At 46.3% G+C, this 21410-nt stretch overlaps 1 protein-coding gene across 1 annotated transcript in view; it reads right to left on the reverse strand.

Annotated features, from left to right (window-relative positions):
- Nucleotides 1–452: 452 nt before the first annotated feature.
- LOC146798173 (actin-related protein 2-like) overlaps nucleotides 453–21410 on the reverse strand; it is a 147494-nt gene continuing 126536 nt past the window's right edge. Inside the window, exon 9 of the mRNA XM_085625436.1 lies at nucleotides 453–4270. Coding sequence (XP_085481562.1) covers nucleotides 4100–4270 — 171 coding nt within the window. The 3' untranslated portion in view covers nucleotides 453–4099. The remainder of the gene's footprint in view (nucleotides 4271–21410) is intronic.

A 21410-nucleotide genomic window follows, 5' to 3' on the forward strand; every position in this document is an offset into this window, starting at 1 on the left:
CATGAAAAATCATTACAAATATTTATTTAATAGGAGGAGCTACGCCTTTCATAGCTGGAATACATTTAAAGGCAAGTGGAAGTTAGAATGTAGTGAAGAGACCATGTCTCTTGAAGCTGGCAAGCTCTTTCCTGATTCCCTCCATCTCCAAACGGTAAACAGAAGTAACGCTCTCCCACATTATATGACCGGTCCGATGTCAGCAATAGCCTGAATGAAATAAGGATTACAGAAACAGTTTAACTGCAGTAAAATGTAGCTATCAGTTCCTACTTTTTCAACCCCTAGATCAGTAACTTTAGAGTCGCAAGACTCCGGGTGTAACCAGTAAGCAGAGAAAAAAGACCCAAAACAGGATCAATCCTAAAACGAAAAACAGAGAAGCATGGGAAAACTACAAGCAAAAAAAAAAAAGAGAGACGTGGACACATCAAAAACAAGAAAAATGGAGCCACAGTTCAAAAAGGCATTTTATTATTCCCGTTCCCCAAAAAAGAGAGAGTTTGCAGTACAGGGAATTCTGTGTCTAAATGATTGGCGGGCCAAGATCAGTCACTGCTAGTTACAGTCTGTTCTACAATTCTTCTCAATTTTAAGCAGGGGGAGAGAGAAGAAACAACACAAGGCTAAAAACAATAAGTAAATCTCGCTGCAAAGATGAGAAAGTTGGGGGACACCACAGGAAATATTTTTTGGAAGGAATTAAACAAAGCATACCCTCTTAATCACCGCCAACCAATCAGAAATGAAAGAACTCTGCCTCTGCTTTGACACTTGAGGCAGTATTTGCTCATATAAAAAAAAAAAAAAAAACATGTTGGTATTTCAACCGTTTTGCACAATCTCTGAGAATTTTTGTAATGCCTCCAAAACCACTCCCTGGCCCATTTTTTTGCCAAATGCCACGTTTTTGCTTCCCTAACCGTATCTTGATCATGGGTCCTGCTTCAGCCCAATGTGTGTGTACCTTTTGGTCAAAATCTATTTTTTGCATGGCTTCTGAGAAACTGCTTTATTCTGGAACCTCCCCTTGCTTTACCCAGTACTGCAGGTTCTCATACACGCTATTTGAGGAGCACTTCTTTCATCTGGTGTGTGGGACCCCATCAGTACTGGGAGGTGACACAGATACCTTTGCATCGATTCAGAGACAACATTTAATTCTACTCACCCCAGACAGAGTTCATTACAGAGTTTCCATTTTGTGCTACATATCTTAAAATAGCTAAAGTCAATCGAGGGGAAAAAAACACCCATTTAAATGTCACTCTGTATTTCAATAAGTAGCACAAATGGCAGGCCTGAATCAGTTTCTGTCTCGACCATTACAGACTATCTCAGTAAATGAATCAAACGCGATGCTCTCCTGATAAAAAAAAAAGAAAGTACTACTCACTTCAAAAAGTTACTGTCTCCACCTACCTGGCAATGTGTGAAAGCTTTAAAAATAAAAGCGTTTTTAAGGAGCTTACAGACATAAATCCAGACTAAACACAGCAGGGTCCTCAACGAAATCTGGCTAGAACAAGAAGGCTGGTTAATATGTACTATTTCTAGGCACTAGACAGAAGAAAGAAGCAGGACACATCAATATGCAGATCCAGATGCCTGGAGACCACAATCAATTAAAAAAAATGTGTTTCCCTACACATTTATGTGGCAATAGAGCATACCAGACAGACACATTAGAAACATCTCTAACTAGCATGGCGACCTTTTTAACCTGATAATCACCTGCGGTCAACAATTGCAATATTCTTACATAGATGAACAATTTGGTGTGCTAATAGAAGAGACGCCTATATTCATGCATGGGCCCATCATGCACACACCGTCTCATCTGTACCGGATCGGCCAGTTTCAGAAACATCTTGTATACTTGAGAAGCCCATCTTTTTACGCCTACTTTTGGGCAAAAAGCTATAATGAAATAATGGGCTTAAGCGAAGCCGAGAGGGCAGGGAATAAGAAATGTGAAACTTTACCATGTTGTGTCAAGGTCATGAGGAGAAGGAATAGATTCACCCGTATGGTTCGACAGTATAATTTTGCGATATTGCATCCACCCATTATGACTTCTCACCACACAAAATGTCAATGCAAAGCCGCTAGAAATCAAAAGGGTTATATTTTTTATATACCCAACTTTGTATGAAAGAATAAAAACTCCAGGAACATTTAAAGAGACCTTATTAATGAGGCTGGCAAAATCCTCTTTTCCCTACAAAATGTTTGCAAGAAATCTGTATTTCTTTTCAAAACTGCCCACATAAGAGAATTCAAGATGATATCAGGAGATTGATTCGAAGAGAAAATGTCTTGGCCATGGGTTTACTATTTCTGCTTGACATTTAGTACACAAACCAGTGTACACAAAGTTCAAACTAACTGAAATTCCACAACTGCAAAAAATATATATATATTTTTTAAAACTGTGAAATTCACATAATGCAAAATATACAAATTTCACAAGATTTAATTTGTGAAATTAACATTTTAACCGGAGCTACCTGTTCTATCATATGGCAATATCAACAAGACTGCATATATCACCGGACATAGACCCAGCTAAAAGAAAAGCCCTATATTTAACTGTTAATGATTTCTGAAGATGCCTTGGAAGCAGTAGTGTATTCTATCCGAAGAATCTTGAGTGAAAATAAGTTGTTTTCTGCAAGAACAAAAACTACAGGACGAAGAAAGATTATTAATTTGTATAATGGGTTCCCCAACGCATACACAATGGTTACGCTTCTAGTCAAGCAGACTTTTGTTCACCAATAACAGGTAAAAATCTGGAAAGAATGTAAAGTTCTGCCATCCCAAAGGTGATCTTGTGGGACCTTGAAATTGCAGTCCCAAAATAGAGACCGATCAATGCAACAAAATGTATCAGTTTTTTCTAGCTTACTCCTGCACCTTTTTAAAGAGGATATCAATCCACAGATCTAGTCAATCTACCAGGAACAGACACCACAGCAGCAATAACATTGACAAGGAGTATGCAGAGCATTGAAGCCCCCCCCCCCCCCACGAACAATGTGTTGCCACTGTATGAGCATTGTAAACCAGAAGGGATGCAATACTTGACAAAAGGCTTAAAGAACAAGTGATGCTATATCAGGAGCATTATCCACCGACACTGGTGCTGAAAAGAGCTGAAGGGATGCATTACCACTGAAGAAGCAAATTCAACTACAAAAATGCAAGGACGGGCAAATCAGATCAGGTGGTGAAATCACAATGGAAATAGTACGGCAGGCAAAATCGCAATTCTTGACTGGAAGAGAGATCACTTCAAGTGAAGGCAGTAAGTCAGGTAAGTATAAAAGAAATAATCAGTAAAAAGGTCCTTAATGAAAAATCAACAGGAAGTGATATTACAGTTGAAAAAAACAGTTTAAGAAGAGCTGTCACTATGTGCATTCATAAATGAGAGAGATTACTTTGAAGTTCAACCTGGATCGAACACATGATCACTTAAGAAAACCAACAGCATATGAAACCACTGTTGGTAAGCCTTGAGAGGAAGTGATGCAATTGCAGTTATGTTCTTAACCCGAAATGATCATTTGTTAGATAAGGTCCCGACAGAAGGAGAGATCTGTGAAAGTGCACATTTTATTGAAGATAAATCATTAGTAAGAAATGTCATAGAAAGAGGCTTCCCTGTTGGTTATTGTTGTACTGGTAACAATCAAATCAAAACTTTGTGGCAGAAAATTACATGTATCCACCTTTCAGGAAAATCGTACAGGGTTGGAGTCAGAAGGCTTCCAGATTACTACAGTCATACCCACTGGTTCGTCTTGAGAAGTACACTAAAAAACCTTAGATATCAAGATGCATGGTTTGCAGGTCAGACCTCATCAGGCAACATGTTGACTGGGCACCCATCCTGCAAGTTCACTAATGGAAAGGATGCGCAGAGCGAATGCTAGACAGCAATTTTGGTCCCTTTGTTCAGAAGTGCTCTTTTCTTTTGACGCAGGAGAGGAGCAGGATGCATAGAATAGATGTTCCTGATGCTGCCAATGTTTCCTTGTATCCTTTCATGGATTCGGGCAGGGGAGGGCAAGAAACTGAACTTCCCCCTCTCCTATCGAACGGTTACACCAAGTTTCTCAAGGATGCGGACTCCTTTCTCCAGGTACTCTTGTCGAGTCATCCAGAAGCTGTCCTTGTCCTTCATAATGTCGGCCAGAACTGCCCCTCCCAGGAAGACCATATGCTTCCGGCGTGGTGGATCCTCAATTCGGATCTTGAATTTCTAGAGCAAGAAAATCACATGACAATGAGTGCAAAAGGGAGCAGATCAGAGGGCATAAAGAAAGAATTAATGACACATATTACTTTTGCAGCTTGTTGTCTTTTATAAAATGGACACATTTTGCATATACTTTGAAAAAAATACTCCGTGGGCCTTGAACATTTTGTATTAAGTGGACCCCTAGTGACACTGAAGAAAATGCAGTTTGAGTCCATGTCATCCTCAGCGATTTCTCGGTCAAGCTGTTTTTCCACCTTGTGGCTGTCTTGATAAATCACAGATAAATGGGAACACACATCAACTCCAAAACTAGTGTTAAAGCCAAGTAACTTTCTTTATATAAATACTTTTGTATATCACAAAACAGAAACAGGTATGTGCCAATTTTTGGTATATTCACTTTGTAGTCTTCTTTGTAAATGTCAGGGGTTAACTCAGTAAACAGTGCCCCTTTGCTCTCTGCAACTCCTCTCCTCCACTCTCCACCATCAGCTCTCCTGCTCACTTTCTCATACCCATATACATTTCCGCAGCCTTTCCAACCTATCCACATATTCCCATAAAATTTCACATATGACTTGAAATCCGTCTGTTTCCTAAGACTGTTCATTGTATGCACAAGTGTAAGAAAGCGGGTTTCTGTTGCAGTAACCCCCCACCCCCCCACTTTTGCCAGACTTCTGATGCACTTTGACTTGATTTGCCCTGGGTCGCTGCCAATCAGGTTCCCAGGTCCTGTGTTCTATCCTGAAACGGTACCTTTGTACCCCAATTGGCACCTCTCTGCCCACATGCAAGTCCCTTGTAAAAAGTATCATGGGCACTGTGACCAGGGAAGGCCACTAAGGGCTGCAGCACATATTGTGCCACCATAGAGGTCCTGTACCTTTGCAGGCTGCGTGTTTTGGTGCAGAGAAAAGTGAAGTCGACATGACACATACCTGTGTGCCATGCCTGCAACCCACTGCCTATGGTATAGGTAAGACACCCCTCTAGCTGGGCACACTATACCATTGGTGAGGGTACAGTGTCTAAAGTTTATTCTTAGACATTCTAAGTGCAGTAAAGCCATAAAGAGTATATGGTCTGGGAGTTTGTCATTATGATCTCCACAGCATCATAATGGCTTTACTCAATTCTGGGAGGTTTGGTAACAACCTTCTCAGCATAATAAACCAGCATTGATGCCAGTGTGGGATTTATTATACCATGCACTCAGAGGGCATCTTAGAGATGACCCCTGAAAAACGACCAGCCTCTGGTGGGTTCCCTGACTGATAAGCTCCAGCCTGCCACCAAGAGACCTGTTTCTGAACCCATGGGGTGGGAGCCTTCGCTCCCTGGGCCCAGAAACAAAGCCTTTCCTGGGCGGAGATGTTCACACCTCCCCTTGGTCAGGAAGAGCCATCTGTGGCAGGGGAGCTTCAAAGGCCTTGCCGCCTTTGTAACGCGACCCCCCGCCTCTCCTGCTATCAGGAGCAGGCTCCCTTTCTGTCTCACCCCCTTTTTAGTGGGAGGACAGATGGGAAAAATTAGAACAGCCCGCAAGGTGTGACCACCTCTCAATGCACACGTCTCACTCTTCAGTGCCTGCCATCTTGTAGATGGCAGGCACTCTTCAATCAGTGTTAGGGGTTATGCCCACTCCCCCATGTAGCGTGAGCACACCAAGGGTGTAGTCACCCTAAGGTCAGTAGCCCATTGGCTACTGACCTCAAGATCCCTAAAACGTCCCCTAAATACAGTATTTAGGGGGGCAGCCCTGAACCCAGAAGGGGTTGATTGACATGCCCATTGATAGCAATCGTGTTCCAGTTTTTAAAAAAAATTTAAAACCTGGTTTCTTTGGCAGACCTAGCTTGTTTCCTCTCTGAATTTCAGCTTTTACTGCACCGGGACACTCCCTGGAGTAGCTGTACACAATATAAATAGTATATCATATCATATATCTGCGCAGATCTGGGGTTCCAGTCTTCCCCTATCTCGACAACTGGCTATTGAAGGAGGGCTCATCCCAGGCTGTCGTCTCCCACCTCTAGCCTGCGGCAGACCTTCTGCACTCGCTGGGGTTCACTATCAACGTGCCAAAGTCACATCAGACTTCCTCTCAGATACTTCCTTTCATCGGGGCAGTTCTGGACACAATGCAGTTTCGGGCCTATCCTTCCGAGCCTCATGGCCTCCTGCTGGTAAATCATGCCAGATGGCATATGCAGGCTCTGCAGTGGGACCTGAAGTTCCAGTGGGCGCAGCATCAGGGGAATCGTTGCGACTAAGTCCAGATATCGGCGGGAACTGCACACCAACTGAAGTGGTGGCTAACAACCCAAGATTGGGTCAGAGGCAGATCCCTCTCCCTTTTCCCAACCAGATCCAAGGGTGGTGATGGATGTGTCACTTTTGGGATAGGGCGGCCATCTGGGAGAGGCGGAGATCAGGGGCATCTGGTCTCCAGCAGAAGAGTTCGGTCTCCATAGCATTCTTTTGGAGCTTCGGGCTATCAGACTGGCACTGAAGGCAAACCTTCCCTTTCTCAAGGGGAAAGTGTTGCAGGTGTTCACCGACAACTCCACCGCCATTTGAGAATGCAACAAACGGGGTGGGGTAGTGGACCCTTTGTCCAGAGGCTCTCCACCTCTGGACATGGCTGGAACATCAGGTCAGACGAACTTAACCGGCGGTGCCTGGTTGATCACAAATGGCATCTCCATCCCATCCGGAGTTGGCGCAAGGTGTCTTTCAATGGTGGGGAGAGCAGTGGTTAGATCTGTTCGCCTCCAAAGAGAACCCGCAATGTCAGCAGTATGGCAAGTTGGAGTTTCCAAGGACGCGCTCGCTCGGCAATGCTTTTCGTCGTGATTGGAGCTGTGTCCTCCTGTACACCTTTACACCTGCATGACTTCTCGATCTTCTTGAGCACTCTGGTCAGAACAACCAGGCTCAAGTCCTTCTTGTAGCTCCAGATTGGGCACGAAGAGTCTGGTACCCCCAACTTCTGAGCAAGGCCATCGATCCTTTCGGTCAGACAGCCCCTTTGGGATGGATCTTCCGTCGCAGCAGCAGGGGGCGGTTTTTCACCCGATACCTGTTCAGTCTCCACCTCCTTGTGTGGAGATTGAGCAGGGACAGTTGACAGCTTTCAACCTTCCGCTTGAAGTCTGTGATGTTATCTTGGCAGCCAGGCATCCCTCCACTAAAACAATATAAGTCTGTAGATGGAACAAATTTGTGGCACGGAGCGCAGAAAAGGCTAGTGACCCCCCCCTCCCCCCCCCCTTTCTGCTCCACTTTCCGAGGTCCTTTAGAACATACTTTCTTTGGCCTGGTAGGGATCTGCTTTGGGCACTCAAAGGATATCTTGTAGATATCTCTGCTTTTCTTCGGCTGCCAGATCAGCATTCCTTATTCAAATCTCCTATTGTTAATAGATTCTTTAAGGGCTTTACTTATCTGTTCCCTCCATCTCCTTTCGTAATGCCCCAATGGAATTAAATCTGGTTTTCACTTTTCTTATGTGTGCTCCTTTCAAGCCTCTTCATAACTGCCCTCTCAGGTTGCCATCACTTCTGCTTGCAGAGTGAGCGAGCTGCAGGCTTGATCTTCCAAGGCACCTTTCCTTTCTGTTTATCCGGATAAAGTGGTGCTTCGGACGAAACCTTTGTTCCTTCCTAAAGCTGTCACACTGTTTCATGCGGAGAATCTATCACTCTGCCAACCTTTCACCCACCCCTGCATCCCTTAAAGGAGGAGGAGAGACTCCACCGTCTGGACCCAAAACATTCATTGTCTTTTTATCTTGATCGCACCAAAGACTTACGGGTGAATAATCAACTCTTTGTTCACAATGTGGGTGCCAAGAAAGATCAGGCTATTCAGAAAGGAACCATCTTCTGATGGGTTTTCCTCGGCATCAAAATATGCTTTGCTGAAGAAGGAACCTACCTGTGGGGTTGCGTGCTCACTCCGCCAGAGCAACAGCGGCAAACACGGAGTTGGCATGCGGAGTCCCAGTCCTTGACATCTGTCAGGCAGCAACGTAGGCATCCCTGCATGCGTTTACTAGACACTACTGCCTGGTCAGGCAAGTCCGGCGGGACAGGTACTTTGTCCGTTCGGTCCTCCAGGACTTCCTGGCATGATCTCGGTTCGCAGACCCTCCTACGGGGATGGTATTGCTGGGGTATCTATTCTAAAGGAATCTACAACTTATAGTCGCTATCAGATGAACAAGTTATTTACCTTTGGTAACAATATATCTGGTAGAGCCATATATTAGTTGTAGATTCCTTACCGCCCCACCCATCCTCCCCACTATGCAAACTGATTTCTAAGGATAGGGACTCAACTACAGGGCCCTAGTTTTGATGCACCAGTGGTCAGTGTCTTTCGTGGCTTTGCGCTTCTGGTGTGAAAAGCTGTGTTAAGAACTGTGTATGTAGGTCCAATGACATCATACCGGCGCCCACGATACTGATGACTGACGCGAGCTGACCGACTCCACCCAACGACGCGAAGGGGTACTGCTGAAGAATTTTTCGGGGATCCAGACTGACGCTTGGGGGGAATTCTAAGGTAAGGAATCTACAACCAATATATGTCTCTCCCAGATACATAGTTACTGTAGGTAACTTGTTCTTTAATTGCATGCGGTAGGAAAGTGACCCTTTTTAACGTAGTCACCCCCATTTTTTGCCTGGTATTTGATGTGATTTCTGATCATATCTTTTTATTGGCAAACAATTAAGCAAATCACATACACAGCAAGCCGCCTACAACCCATTACGGGCCGACCGTGAAGATCCAATACTTACCCAAGAGCAGAGCCTGACCCATCAGAGTAGCAGTCACGTAGAGAGCAAGATAATATACAGCAGGTCGCCTAACCCAAGATGGGCCGGCCGCGTATGGGGAACAAGAGATAGAGGTCATTCAGGTTCAATAAAAGTGCAAGAATTGTCAGAGACACCTGAGAATAACAGTGACCTTAGCACAATATTGCTGGGTGCGTTGAACGGCTTTGCACGTCAAGAAAAACAATAGAACAAAGAGAAGGAACATTTAAAGTTAAACAAAACCCACACCCTCTCCTTCTGACCAGACCATGTTAAGTTTGCAAGTTTCCTGATTAAAATTGCAGTGAGACAGGAACATGGGGATTATGGAGCCTCGACTTCTCCCTGTTCGAGAGACAATAGTCTAAGAATACGCAAGTACGCTGGACAGGTCAATTCCCTGAACTCTTTGGACAGGATGGTAATAAATGGGGAACATCTTTTCGCTTATGTTGTGGAGTCAGCATTGGAGGCATCGATAATCTTTCCAAACCCAACCAGGACCAAAGCTGGTGGAGCCATAGTCTATGATCAGGAATTTTGTCCGAACCCCAGTTTATCAGTAACCTATGCGCAGCATTAAGGGCCAATACGATCCGTCTGTCCTCTAGTGGACTGGAGGGGACATGTGAGAGCTTTGGGGCGCCCCAAGAGTATGTACGCAGGGAATCAGGGGAGCTCAGTGAAAGCACTATCTATAGCAGTTAAAATCGGTTCCTAAAATCTCGTGAGTTTGGGGCAATTCCACAGGAGGTGTTTCAGAGTCCCGGGGTTGCCAGAACCTCGCCAGCAGTGACCATTGCATATTGTGTTCCATTTCTGAATGCGTACGGGGTATAATACCAGTATGAGCTGATTTCATATGCTGTTTCGGTATGGCCTACATTATATGCAGTGTGGTGCGTCCTGTAGAATTTATCTCCCCATTCCTTGTCAATGAGACTACGCCCAAGTTATGCCTCCCAGCGCAGCTGGCCCGGGGTCCCATGATTGAGGGAAGCTTTCGTCAAGTGGCAGTACATTTCTGAAATAAGTTTTTCATCTTCTTTGAGAAACAGCCACGTCTCAAAAGTGGTCATAGGTCTGCTAGCTTTAGGGCGTGTCTCTGTATTGAGCAACCAATGGGTCAGCTGGGTGTGATTAAACCGGTCTTGTTCCAACAAGGAGTAATGAGTTGAGTTGGTCAAAAAGTGATCTAAAAGGCAGCCTACCAGCACAGCCTCCATTCAGCCAGTGCTTGGCAAAATCCAGTGACAGACCGGGTGGAAACTCCAGGTTCGCAAACAAGGGAGTCATAGGGGAGGGGAAAGACGAGAGCCTGGCAGTTTCTGCTATCTTTTCCCAGATTTTCAATGTAGGGCTGGTGACCAGGGATGAATAGAGACTCAGGATCTATGGACACAGGGAAGCCAGACCTCTCTCCAGCTGTGTGAGCCCACTACTGTTTGATCCATGAAGATGCAGTGCTTTTCTGTGATTGGGTGATTGCACTCAGATATCTCAGTTGCGCAGCTTGATGGTACCGTAAGACATTAGCAACCGCCATACCCCCTTCCTGCTTGGTGCATTGCAACAGTAGTTTTTGGAGTCTGGGCATAGTCTTACCCCAGATAAAGCGATCGATCTCCCTTTGTAACTCACTAAGCTCTTCGAGTGGGAGGGGGAGCGCTTGAAAGATGAAAAGAGCCTGGGGAAGGACGTTCATTTTTACTGCAGCTATTCTACCTAGCCAGGAGAGAGGAAGGTGCCGCCAGTGATATAGGTCTTTGCGGATTGTGGTCCTGAGTCTCGAGTAGTTGGCCTGTGCAATTTTAATGAGACGCCGAGCCCATACCAGTCCCAAATAGGGGAGATTGAATTCCACCCATTGAAAGTCGAAACAGGCATGTTCCGTTTGCTCGGTGTCTGGGTGGGCGGTGAGGCTTAGTATTTGTGATTGAGGAGTTTACCATGAAGCCCGACAGAGCCCCAAATGCCTCCAGCTCCGGAATAATAGCAGGAAGTGAGGAGAGGGGTCAGGTGATGGAGAATGATATCGTCTGCATAGAGACTATTCAAGTATTGATCCGCCCCGAATGTAATGCCTACTACGCTGGGGTGTTCTTGCAGCCTCTGTGCGAAGGCTTCCATATATAAACTAAAGAGGAGCGGGGAGAGTGGGCAGCCCTGCCTTGTGCCCCTCTCCACCAGGAATCTGCTAGAGCATATTCCATTGACCCAAACTACTGCACTAGATTCTATGTACCCAATTCACGAGGTGCTCACCTATCCCAAAGCGCATAAGAGTTCGAACAGGTAGGACCAGTGCCCTCTGTTGAATGCCTTCTCAGCATCGATAGCTAGTAAAAGAGCCTCTTCCCGGGAACGCTGGACTTTATCAATGAGGTGACACGAACGCTTGGTGTTGTCCCCGCATTGACTGGAGGGAATAAAGCCAGCCTGATCTGTTTCAACAAGGCCAGGCATCAGGGAATTAAGGCAATAAGCCAGGATGCTAGCAAAGAGTTTCACATTGACATTGAGCAGGGATATACGGCGTTATGAGCTGCACTGCTGGGGGTCTTTCCCAGGTTTCGGAATCACTGAGATGGAGGCTTCTGGTATCAGAGAAGGAGTTAAAAAGGTGAGTAAAGCAGGGGGGCCAGTTCGTTACAGAACACCTTATAAAAAAATGGTGCTGAAGCCATCCAGGCCCGGTGATTTCATAAGCTTCAGCCTTGCAATCGCAGAGATCACCTCTTCTATTCTAATAGGCTGTTCAAGGGACTCTGATTCAGATGGTGGGAGAGGAGTGATCGCAACGGACTGTACGTAGGACTGGGGATCCGAGGAGGAAGCGTGATCCCCTGTGTATAAGTTAGCATAGAACGCCTGGAATTCGGCTGCGATGGTTGAAGCTTCAGATACCACTAAACCTGTGTGCATTTGGATGGCCTTTACTACGTTCGCGTATGGATTGCTGCGTAAGCAATGGGCTAGCATCCGTCTCCCTTTGTTACACCCAATATAAAATGTATGCTTGAGCCAAAGCATTGCATATTCAGCTCTGTATAGATCAAGGCGTTTGAGCTGAAGTCTCTCCTGTTACTGTTTGAGCCAGATTCTAGGAGCCACAGTGCCCTTATGAATGGACTCTAGTTCCAATACCGACTTTTCAAACTCCTCCCTTTCATCTTTCTGAGTCTTGTCATGGGCTGCTTTCGCTATAAAGGCTCCTCAGACAACCAGTTTAAGGGTTTCCCAAACCGAAGAGAGGAGGATCAAAAGTCTCTCGGGCTGAAGTTAAGGCCACATTTTGTTGAAACATAGCTTTCAGTCTGCTCAGCCAATCAAACTATATACTGGAAACATTCAATGAAGGCCACAGTGGTGCCTCCCTAACTGTGCGAGCCGGGGGAAACCATTCTTGCTTATAGAAAACAACCTTCAAGTTTACTGTGACTAGATATGCTTAGTGCCATTCCACAACAGCCTTGATCATTCAGAACTAAATAACTTCCATTAAAAAGTAATTCAAAAACTGGATGAATCACAGCAGCTGGGGAGCCTTTCAAGTAGCAAGATAAGTTCGCTTTCGGCACATTACACGTTCCATGAAGCGACACTTCTTTGCACACTAAAGACCCACTTAAAGCCTTCCCGCAGTCAGTACCACTTAAGAAAACTTCAGTGTCCTTATTTCTGCACCCTTTATCTATACTATAACTCCCAGGTTTCCTGCATGAACCCTTCACCCAACGCTTCATACCTGCCTGCTTGGATGTATCTAAGGCAGTAGTGAAACTGAAATGTTGTGATTGGCAGTGTGATATAGCCATGAATTAACCATTCTGTAGATCGTGACTCAGCTACTGTGAAAGGAAACTTCTCAAATTTTTCAATAAGCAGCATGGTGTACTTTGCATCTCTGTGTGCCATAGTCAACTGTCTGTCGGTCAGATTGTATACGAGAACAAACTTGTGCTGTTAATGTATCGCCATGGCACGTCTCCTGAACGCAATGATTGCAGCATCCAGCTTAAAATCATATTGGAGCGTAATTGAGATTGCCCATGTTGTAGAATAGACAAATCTTGTTCCATTATGTCGATTGCAGAGGACACAATGTTGCTCAGTGAATAAATACGTGAATAAAGCGTGTTCGTACCATTGTCTACCACAGCCAGGGCCATTTTTATAGGTTAATCATATCAATTTCACGTAATCTCTCAGCAGCATCCTGTTGGGAGATTTTCCACAGTTCGTTGTAGATGGCATACAAGAAAAGTTTCTAACGCAGTTTCTTGGGACCCAGCAAGAAATACCCAAGATCCATGTTGTCAGCTAGAAGGGACAAGTGTTGTTTTAACTGTTGTAGTTTTGAGATTTTTAGCCATTCCAGGCACAACTTCTCAACACTAAGAAGTCACTACCCCTGGCTCGTCTGTGTGTACATAGCGTGGGTCGGGCCTATGGAAACTAAACCCTCCTGTGGTACCCTTGAATCTTGATTGGCACCAATTTGTGTCGATAGGCCAAACCAACCATCCCTTCCAAATGGAAGTTGAGGAATTGTATGTACAATTCTGTATCATTGCACCCAGAATTCCCTCACTTATCAGTGTGTCATTCGATATACCTGCAATAGGTATGGATAAGGGGATGCGTGGTGTTTTCAGGTCTTTAATTTTTGCAGACCCGCAGCAGGTAGTTTGTTGCACTGTTCTGTTCAGAAATATCATCTGTAACAGTAAGAGGCAAGCCCTAAATAAAGCCTCTGTTCCCTGAACCAGCCACTCTTTCGTCTCCCAGATGGATTTAGTGTCTATCGTGTCCCTCCAATAGTCGAAACCTTGTATAGACAGTTGGGCGATGAAAGGTGCTGAATATATGAGCTTTGTGTTAGTCAGCATCATTTTCTTCGCAGATGTATTCGTCTGTACTAATTTATAGTAAGTAGTAGGACATTGGGTTTAATGTATTGAACCCTGAAAAGTATGCAAATTTCTTTACAAATGTGGCAGAACTACCTTTCGGTGGTGTCGGGCAATGTTCCTATTGATGGTACGTGTTTACAGTGCGTGGAACACTTGCTCTATGCAAAAAGTGATGACCATAATGCTGGTAACAAAACATACTATCGTAGTCAGGTGTATCTCCAAACAATTCCCTGTAAGCAAATGCAGCAGATTGTTCTAAATCTGAAAGCATAGTATTTACAGTCTCCATGTCCCAATCATCAGAGAGTGTACTCGGGGTAATGAAATCATTCATTGAAACTTTAAAGAACGCGTTGCATTTTCAAGTGTTCAGTAGGACCAAATACATTATATGAAACCCTATTCCCAGACTACACCATCCAGCACTGGAACTGCTGAAATGTTCGCTAGGGACAAGTCTCTTTGTTCTCGGTGTGATGACGTATGTGGTTTCAAGATAATGTTCACAGGTTGTACTGCAGAGCGTTGTGGTAGGTAATGTCCATTCAGTAGTAGGAAAAATACAGTTACTATACCAGTCCAAATTAACAGGAACAGGGTCTCTAATGCAAACCAAAGATGCAACCAAGTCGACACAAAGTAAGTCTTTTAAGTGAGCGATAGAATTGTCGAAATTGTTCTTTTTTAGAGACGGGTGGCGTTTGCTCAGGTTCACTTGGATCTGAAGATTAGTCATCGAAGTTGATGAAGTAGCCAGACACAGTACGATCAATCTTTGGGAGCTCAGCAGTGTTTGTGGAACTGGATGGTGCTTCTTGTGAAGGCACGTTGATGTAAAGTTTATTGTTGGCCCGAATTGCAATTTGCGTTTCAGTTTTATTTAGATGTTGTTCTGTTTCAACAGGTGTAATTTGTGCTCCATTATTGGCGACTCCGGCATCTTGCACAGAAGAGTCTTGAAACGTTATTAGTCTTTCCATCTGAACCTCCTGTATAGTATCGAGAGGAGATCTGCGACTATTCAGGACTCCACATGTTCTGCTGTTGAGAATCAGCCACATAGTGTGGTCTGATCAGATCAATGGAGACGCATCTTTCTTTTTTGCCGGCAAGAGGCATAAGAAATACTGTTCTTGTTCCTTGAACCCCACCGCCAGATTATGTACAGGTGTTCTGTAGGATGAAGCAAAAACCAAAGGAAATGATGGACGGAGTGTTGAACATTGCAAGCACTCACCCCCAGTCAAGTGATCTGGGTTTAATCCATCACCGTTCTTTAGCCCACTCTGCCACCCCAGTTCAGACATGGCCATATGCACACCAGTCTGACCCTGTGCCTCATGGGAACAGTCCAGCCCGAACTGCCAAGCCATGTCTTCCCTGGACCGGAAACAAGCTTCCTAGGACCGGTTTCTGGCATTTCAGCCGTCTTCAGCCAGGCTTGCTTGAATCCAGTGGCAAAGTGAGCAAGGGACTCACGTCTGAGCATACCCTGCCAACTTATGGCGAACAAAGCAAAAACCAAAGGAAATGATGGACGGAGTGTTGAACATTGCAAGCACTCACCCCCAGTCAAGTGATCTGGGTTTAATCCATCACCGTTCTGTAGGATGGCCCAAGCTCCTCCTTGTCCATGATCTTTTTTTCTGGACGGGTCCCCAACCTTCGGGACCCAGACAGGTCTTGCCGGATCCAGTTTCACTTCCCCAGTGGCAGTGCGTTTTACTTGGACGCTGCTTTGTAATGCCCGGAATTCAACTAGTTCCTGTAAAACGCCTAAAACAGCGATCTTCGCTGCAACAAACAATTGTGAAAGCTAACGATCCTGCCGCCATTGACGGCGAGGAACCGAGGCCACGCCTACCCTAGGCGACGCCCACCCGCCCAAACCAGTATAAAACGCTGCTGACAGCGCGTCGATTTCAGAACTTGCTTTACTCCTGAGGCGGAAGCCGGGAGATCACCTTTTTAAAAATCTGTATATCTTGTGTCACTACTTCGCCGAACACCTGATTTTAAAATTGCACTCACCTGCCTGGCTCCACCAGAAACGGGCTACAGAAACGCCTAAAACAGCGATCTTCGCTGCAACAAACAATTGTGAAAGCTAACGATCCTGCCGGCATTGACGGCGAGGAACCGAGGCCACGCCTACCCTAGGCGACGCCCACCAGCCCAAACCAGTATAAAACGCTGCTGACAGCGCGTCGATTTCAGAACTTGCTTTACTCCTGAGGCGGAAGCCGGGAGATCACCTTTTTAAAAATCTGTATATCTTGTGTCACTACTTCGCCGAACACCTGATTTTAAAATTGCACTCACCTGCCTGGCTCCACCAGAAACGGGCTACAGAAACGCCTAAAACAGCGATCTTCGCTGCAACAAACAATTGTGAAAGCTAACGATCCTGCCGCCATTGACGGCGAGGAACCGAGGCCACGCCTACCCTAGGCGACGCCCACCCGCCCCAACTAGTATAAAACGCTGCTGACAGCGCGTCGATTTCAGAACTTGCTTTACTCCTGAGGCGGAAGCCGGGAGATCACCTTTTTAAAAATCTGTATATCTTGTGTCACTACTTTGCCGAACACCTGATTTTAAAATTGCACTCACCTGCCTGGCTCCACCAGAAACGGGCTACAGAAACGCCTAAAACAGCGATCTTCGCTGCAACAAACAATTGTGAAAGCTAACGATCCTGCCGCCATTGACGGCGAGGAACCGAGGCCACGCCTACCCTAGGCGACGCCCACCCGCCCCTTTCCGCTCCCTCAAAAGATGTGCAATCACCGGACGCGCAGCGGACGGGCGCAGCGGGCAAAGGCAAGCGGCCAAAGGCAAGCCCGTCTGGGCCAGTCCGGGCCCAGACGGCCTTAGGCCTAGCCACTATGCCCAATCTGCAAAAGCGCATATCATACTCCCGAGGATCACTGCTCGCCTGGAACCTGAAAAAACACCCCCAGTGCAAATACATCCTCAAGGAAGACACCCCCTATGCAGGATGTATCCGCTGCAATAGACCCGAGGAAACGGAACGCCACCAAGGACTTCGGCTTGGCCTTCTGAATTGCAGATCCTTAGTAAAGCACGCCCACGAAATTAACATCCTCGTTCAGGATGCGATGTTAGATCTTTTATTTCTGACGGAAACATGGCTGACCCCGCACAATGACTTTGATGTGGCCAATGCAACACCCCCCGGCTACCAAATATGTTGCCTGAACAGACCAATCGGTAGAGGTGGCGGCCTCGCCATACTCTACAAAGATCATCTTAAATGTAGAATTGAATATGGGACCATTAAAGACTGCGAGAACTGCCACTTCACTATCCAGATCTCACCATCTACCTCCCTTTCGGGACTGTTAGTGTACCGGCCACCAGGCTCTCTAGGCGAATTCACCAATACTCTAATGGACCACATCTCACTTAAGACTATTTCAGTCTCTAACTTTCTCCTCCTAGGGGACCTTAACATGCACTTTTTGGACCCCACGGACAATGCCGCAGCAAACTTGCTTGCTGATCTCACTACAGCCGACCTCCATCTGCAAAACCCCAAAGCCACCCATGAGAAAGGTCAACTTCTTGACCCTATCTTCTCCAACATTAAGAACCTATACGTCCAGGACCCTACTCCCCTTCCCTGGACAGACCATATGCTGATCCTCTTGCACTGGTCACTCGAAACGACACCAGCGCTCAAACAAAAAACAAGGATACTAACCAGACGATGGCACAAGTTAGTACCAGAGGAATGGGAGGCCAAACTACGTGAAACCATCGCCCCCCTATCCACGGAGCCAAACACCGCGGACAGAGAATTCACGGATTGGCTAGTCCGACCCTTAGATAGCTTCATCCCACTAACCAACACTTTAAAACATTTTAAAAGAATCAACCCCGCCCCCTGGTACACACCCGCCCTCACTGCCCTTAAAAAACAATGCAAAAAGTTAGAACGCACTTGGAGGAAAAACAAGTCCATAGAAGAGAAAAGCGCTTATCAATTCTCAATGAAAGCATATAAACGTGCCCTACAAGACGCCAAAAGGGCTTACTATGAGGAAAAAATAAAAGGCTCCTCCTGCTCATCCAAGGAGACTTTCTCCATTCTCAAAGAACTCCTCCATGTCCCTGACCCCCCACAGAAACCCATGGACCCCAAAGCAGCGGAGGAAAAATGCGTCAAGTTGGCCACCTTCTTTGACGAAAAAATAAAAAAAATCCTCACCTCCCTCCCGACCGCCAACTCAGACTCCATAGAGAGAGCTAAGGAGCAGCGGCCCCCTCCCGACAAGCCCTCTTTGGAGTCGCTCGGCCCAGTTACAGAAGAGGAAGGAACATGCTACTTACCAGTATGCATCTGTTCTTGGCATGTAGAGCTGCAGAGTTGTACACTTAGCATAGATCGCCATCTGGTGTTGGGCCCGGATGTTTGCAGTTTGTTTTTCTTCTTGGACAGTCTTTGGAAGTCACGAGTTTGGTGACTCCTCCTTCGGTCCGTACTGCGCATGGGCTTCGGCTCCTACTCACCACAATCAAGAGCGGAGCCCCTAGTGACCCAGTCCTCATACGATTCGCTAAAAACATCCCGCTGACCATAGTTCCCCAATTGACAGCCCTCATTAACATTTCGCTGGAACAGGGAGAGGTCCCTTCAAACTGGAAGGAGGCTGTCGTCAAAGCGCTTCTCAAGAAACCGTCGCTTGACCCAGCAGACCTTTCCAACTACAGACCTATCTCACTCCTTCCTTGGATAGGTAAAGTCGCCGAAAAACTTGCGAATAAAAAACTGTCGCACTACTTCGAGTCAAACCAACTCCTCAACGACTCACAAACAGGCTTTAGACCAGGTCAGGGCACGGATACTGCTCTCCTCGCAGCAGTAGAAAGAACTAGAGAAATCATCGATACAGGAGGATCAGGGGCAGTGGTCCTCCTAGACCTAAGCGCGGCCTTTGACACGGTCAGCCACCAGGTCTTAACGCAACGGCTGGAGAATATCGGGGTCAAAGACAGAGCGCTGAAATGGCTATCGTCCTTTCTCTCTCGACGCTCCTACCAAGTATGGGAAGGCGAAAGCCGCTCCCCCTCCATCCCCCTCCAGTGCAGCGTGCCTCAGGGCTCATCCCTGAGCCCCACGTTGTTTAACGTTTACATGGCCCCACTGGAGGAACTCATCTCTCCCTTCGGAGTCACTATCGTCAGCTATGCTGACGACACACAATTGGTGGTGACACTCTCCCACCCCAAGCTAGAGCCCTCTAATCTCCACGACTGTCTCTCCAACGTACATCAGTGGATGAGTGACTCTGCTTTGAAATTAAACGGCTCCAAAACGGAGATCCTGCTCCTAGGACATAAAACCACGAACCTCCCTTCTAACATCTGGCCTGCCTGCATGGGTGAACCCCCCACTCCCAAGAAGGAGGTCAAGAGTCTCGGAGTGTGGCTGGAGACCGATCTTACCTTCAGGACACAGGCAAGAAAGACGGCCGGCATATGCTACGGTCTACTTAAATCCTGCAGGAAGGTACTCCCGCTACTACCTTTCCAGCCGCGTCTCATGCTGATCCAGGGCCTAATTTTATCCAGGCTGGACTACAGCAATGCCATTTACCTAGGCTCTCCAGAATCCACTCTTCAGACTCTGCAAAAAGCTCAAAACGCCGCAGCCCGACTCCTAACGAACACCCCGGCTAGATCATCTGCCAAACCCGCACTTAGGAGGCTGCACTGGCTCCCTGTCAGGGAAAGGGTCACTTTCAAGGCCCTTTGTCTCGCCCACAAGGTATTACACAACACCGGCCCTCCCATACTCAACAACTGGATCACCCCCTATAGACCCACCAGAGCGCTCCGCTCGGAGCACGGAAACCTCATTACGATTCCCAAGGTGAAAAAGGCCCGCATAGGTGGCCGCCGTTTCTCGGTCAATACAGGAAATAAATGGAATGCACTCCCTCTGAGCCTCAGAGCGGAACCCAACCTCCTTCGGTTCAGAAAATCCCTCAAAACCCTACTTTTCCCCTAAGCTGTCACTTCTACTGACCAAACCCCCTTTGCGAGTAAAAAAGGTTCAGCGCTGGGATACCCACTGGGTGACTACGCGCTTTATAAAACCATAAATAAATAAATAAATAAATCAATAAATAAAATAGCCAAACGATCATTCAATTCCAATGGTTTTACATCCGCCACTGTGCTGGTACAAATCGAGGTCAGGTACCCACATTCTTGCCCCAAACAAGATCTCATAGGGGGTATGTCCTCCCAAGGATTTTCTTGCCATATTATTCGGTGCCCTCTGGACCCCATATAGGTGATTGATCCAACTACCGCCCGCACCCAATACCCTTGCTGTTAAGGATTGCTTTAGATCCTGGTTTTTCCTCTCCACCACTGAATTTCCCTTGGGATGGTAGGGGGAGGAGTATTGCAAGGCTACGCCCATATTTTCTATGGCTTCCTTGTAAGCCTGAGAGCAAAACACAGGGCCATGGTCGGAATGTAACGTGCCAATTGTGTATGTCCCTATGAAGACTTGCAAATCATTTAGAAAACTTCTAACGTCAGCCGAGCGCAGAGGCCAAACCCATAGAAATCTAGAGCATGAATCCACTGCCACCAAGATGTATTTGTAAGCCCCGTCTGAATTTAAGGGGCCGCAGTGATCTAAGTAGACACATGCGAGAGGACTGTCTGAAATGAGAGCAATGGTGTTTGTGGTGGCCATGCTACGGTGGAACCGTTCATCTGATGAGACGCACACTTTAAGACACAAACCTTTGTTTGTTTAGACAAACTTGGCCACCAGAATCGCTGCCTCAGAAATTAAACTGCAGGAGTGACTCCTGCTTGTGCAGAGCCCAGACCCTTGTGTGCGGCTAGAATTAAACCTAATCTGCAGTCAGTGTTTCCTATAACTCTATTCCCCACTCCTGGAATTTGAGCACATGGTGGGTTTTGCACATCTAATTTATTGAAATATTTGAGGGGAAAGCCCAATGGAATGGCAGAGCTGTTATTTGAGGCGCTGACAGCTATCAGTATGCCTCTGTGAGTCCTCGTGCTAAATAAGTGATTGCAGCAACAGCAGAAGGTAACACAGCCACCTGTTAAGGGTACGCCGTGTTCTAACAATTTCAAAGTAACTGCATGTCTGAAGATTTCTGTAATGTTAAGAGTGTTGGCCAACTCTTCCTCCCAATTCCCTGAGCCACTGCTCATGGACGCAGTCATTCTCAAATGGAGAAGAATAAATGTTTGTGTTTTTTTTTTATTTAGGGTTTTGCACAATGTGGGGAACCTTTTATCCTTACAACTTGCTAAACCTTCAGCCAATACACAAGAGTATATCTGCTCAGCTGAGGCGGATAACCCTTG

Source organism: Triturus cristatus, chromosome 9 (genome assembly GCF_964204655.1).
Source record: "Triturus cristatus chromosome 9, aTriCri1.1, whole genome shotgun sequence".
Taxonomy (NCBI): Eukaryota; Metazoa; Chordata; class Amphibia; order Caudata; family Salamandridae; genus Triturus; species Triturus cristatus.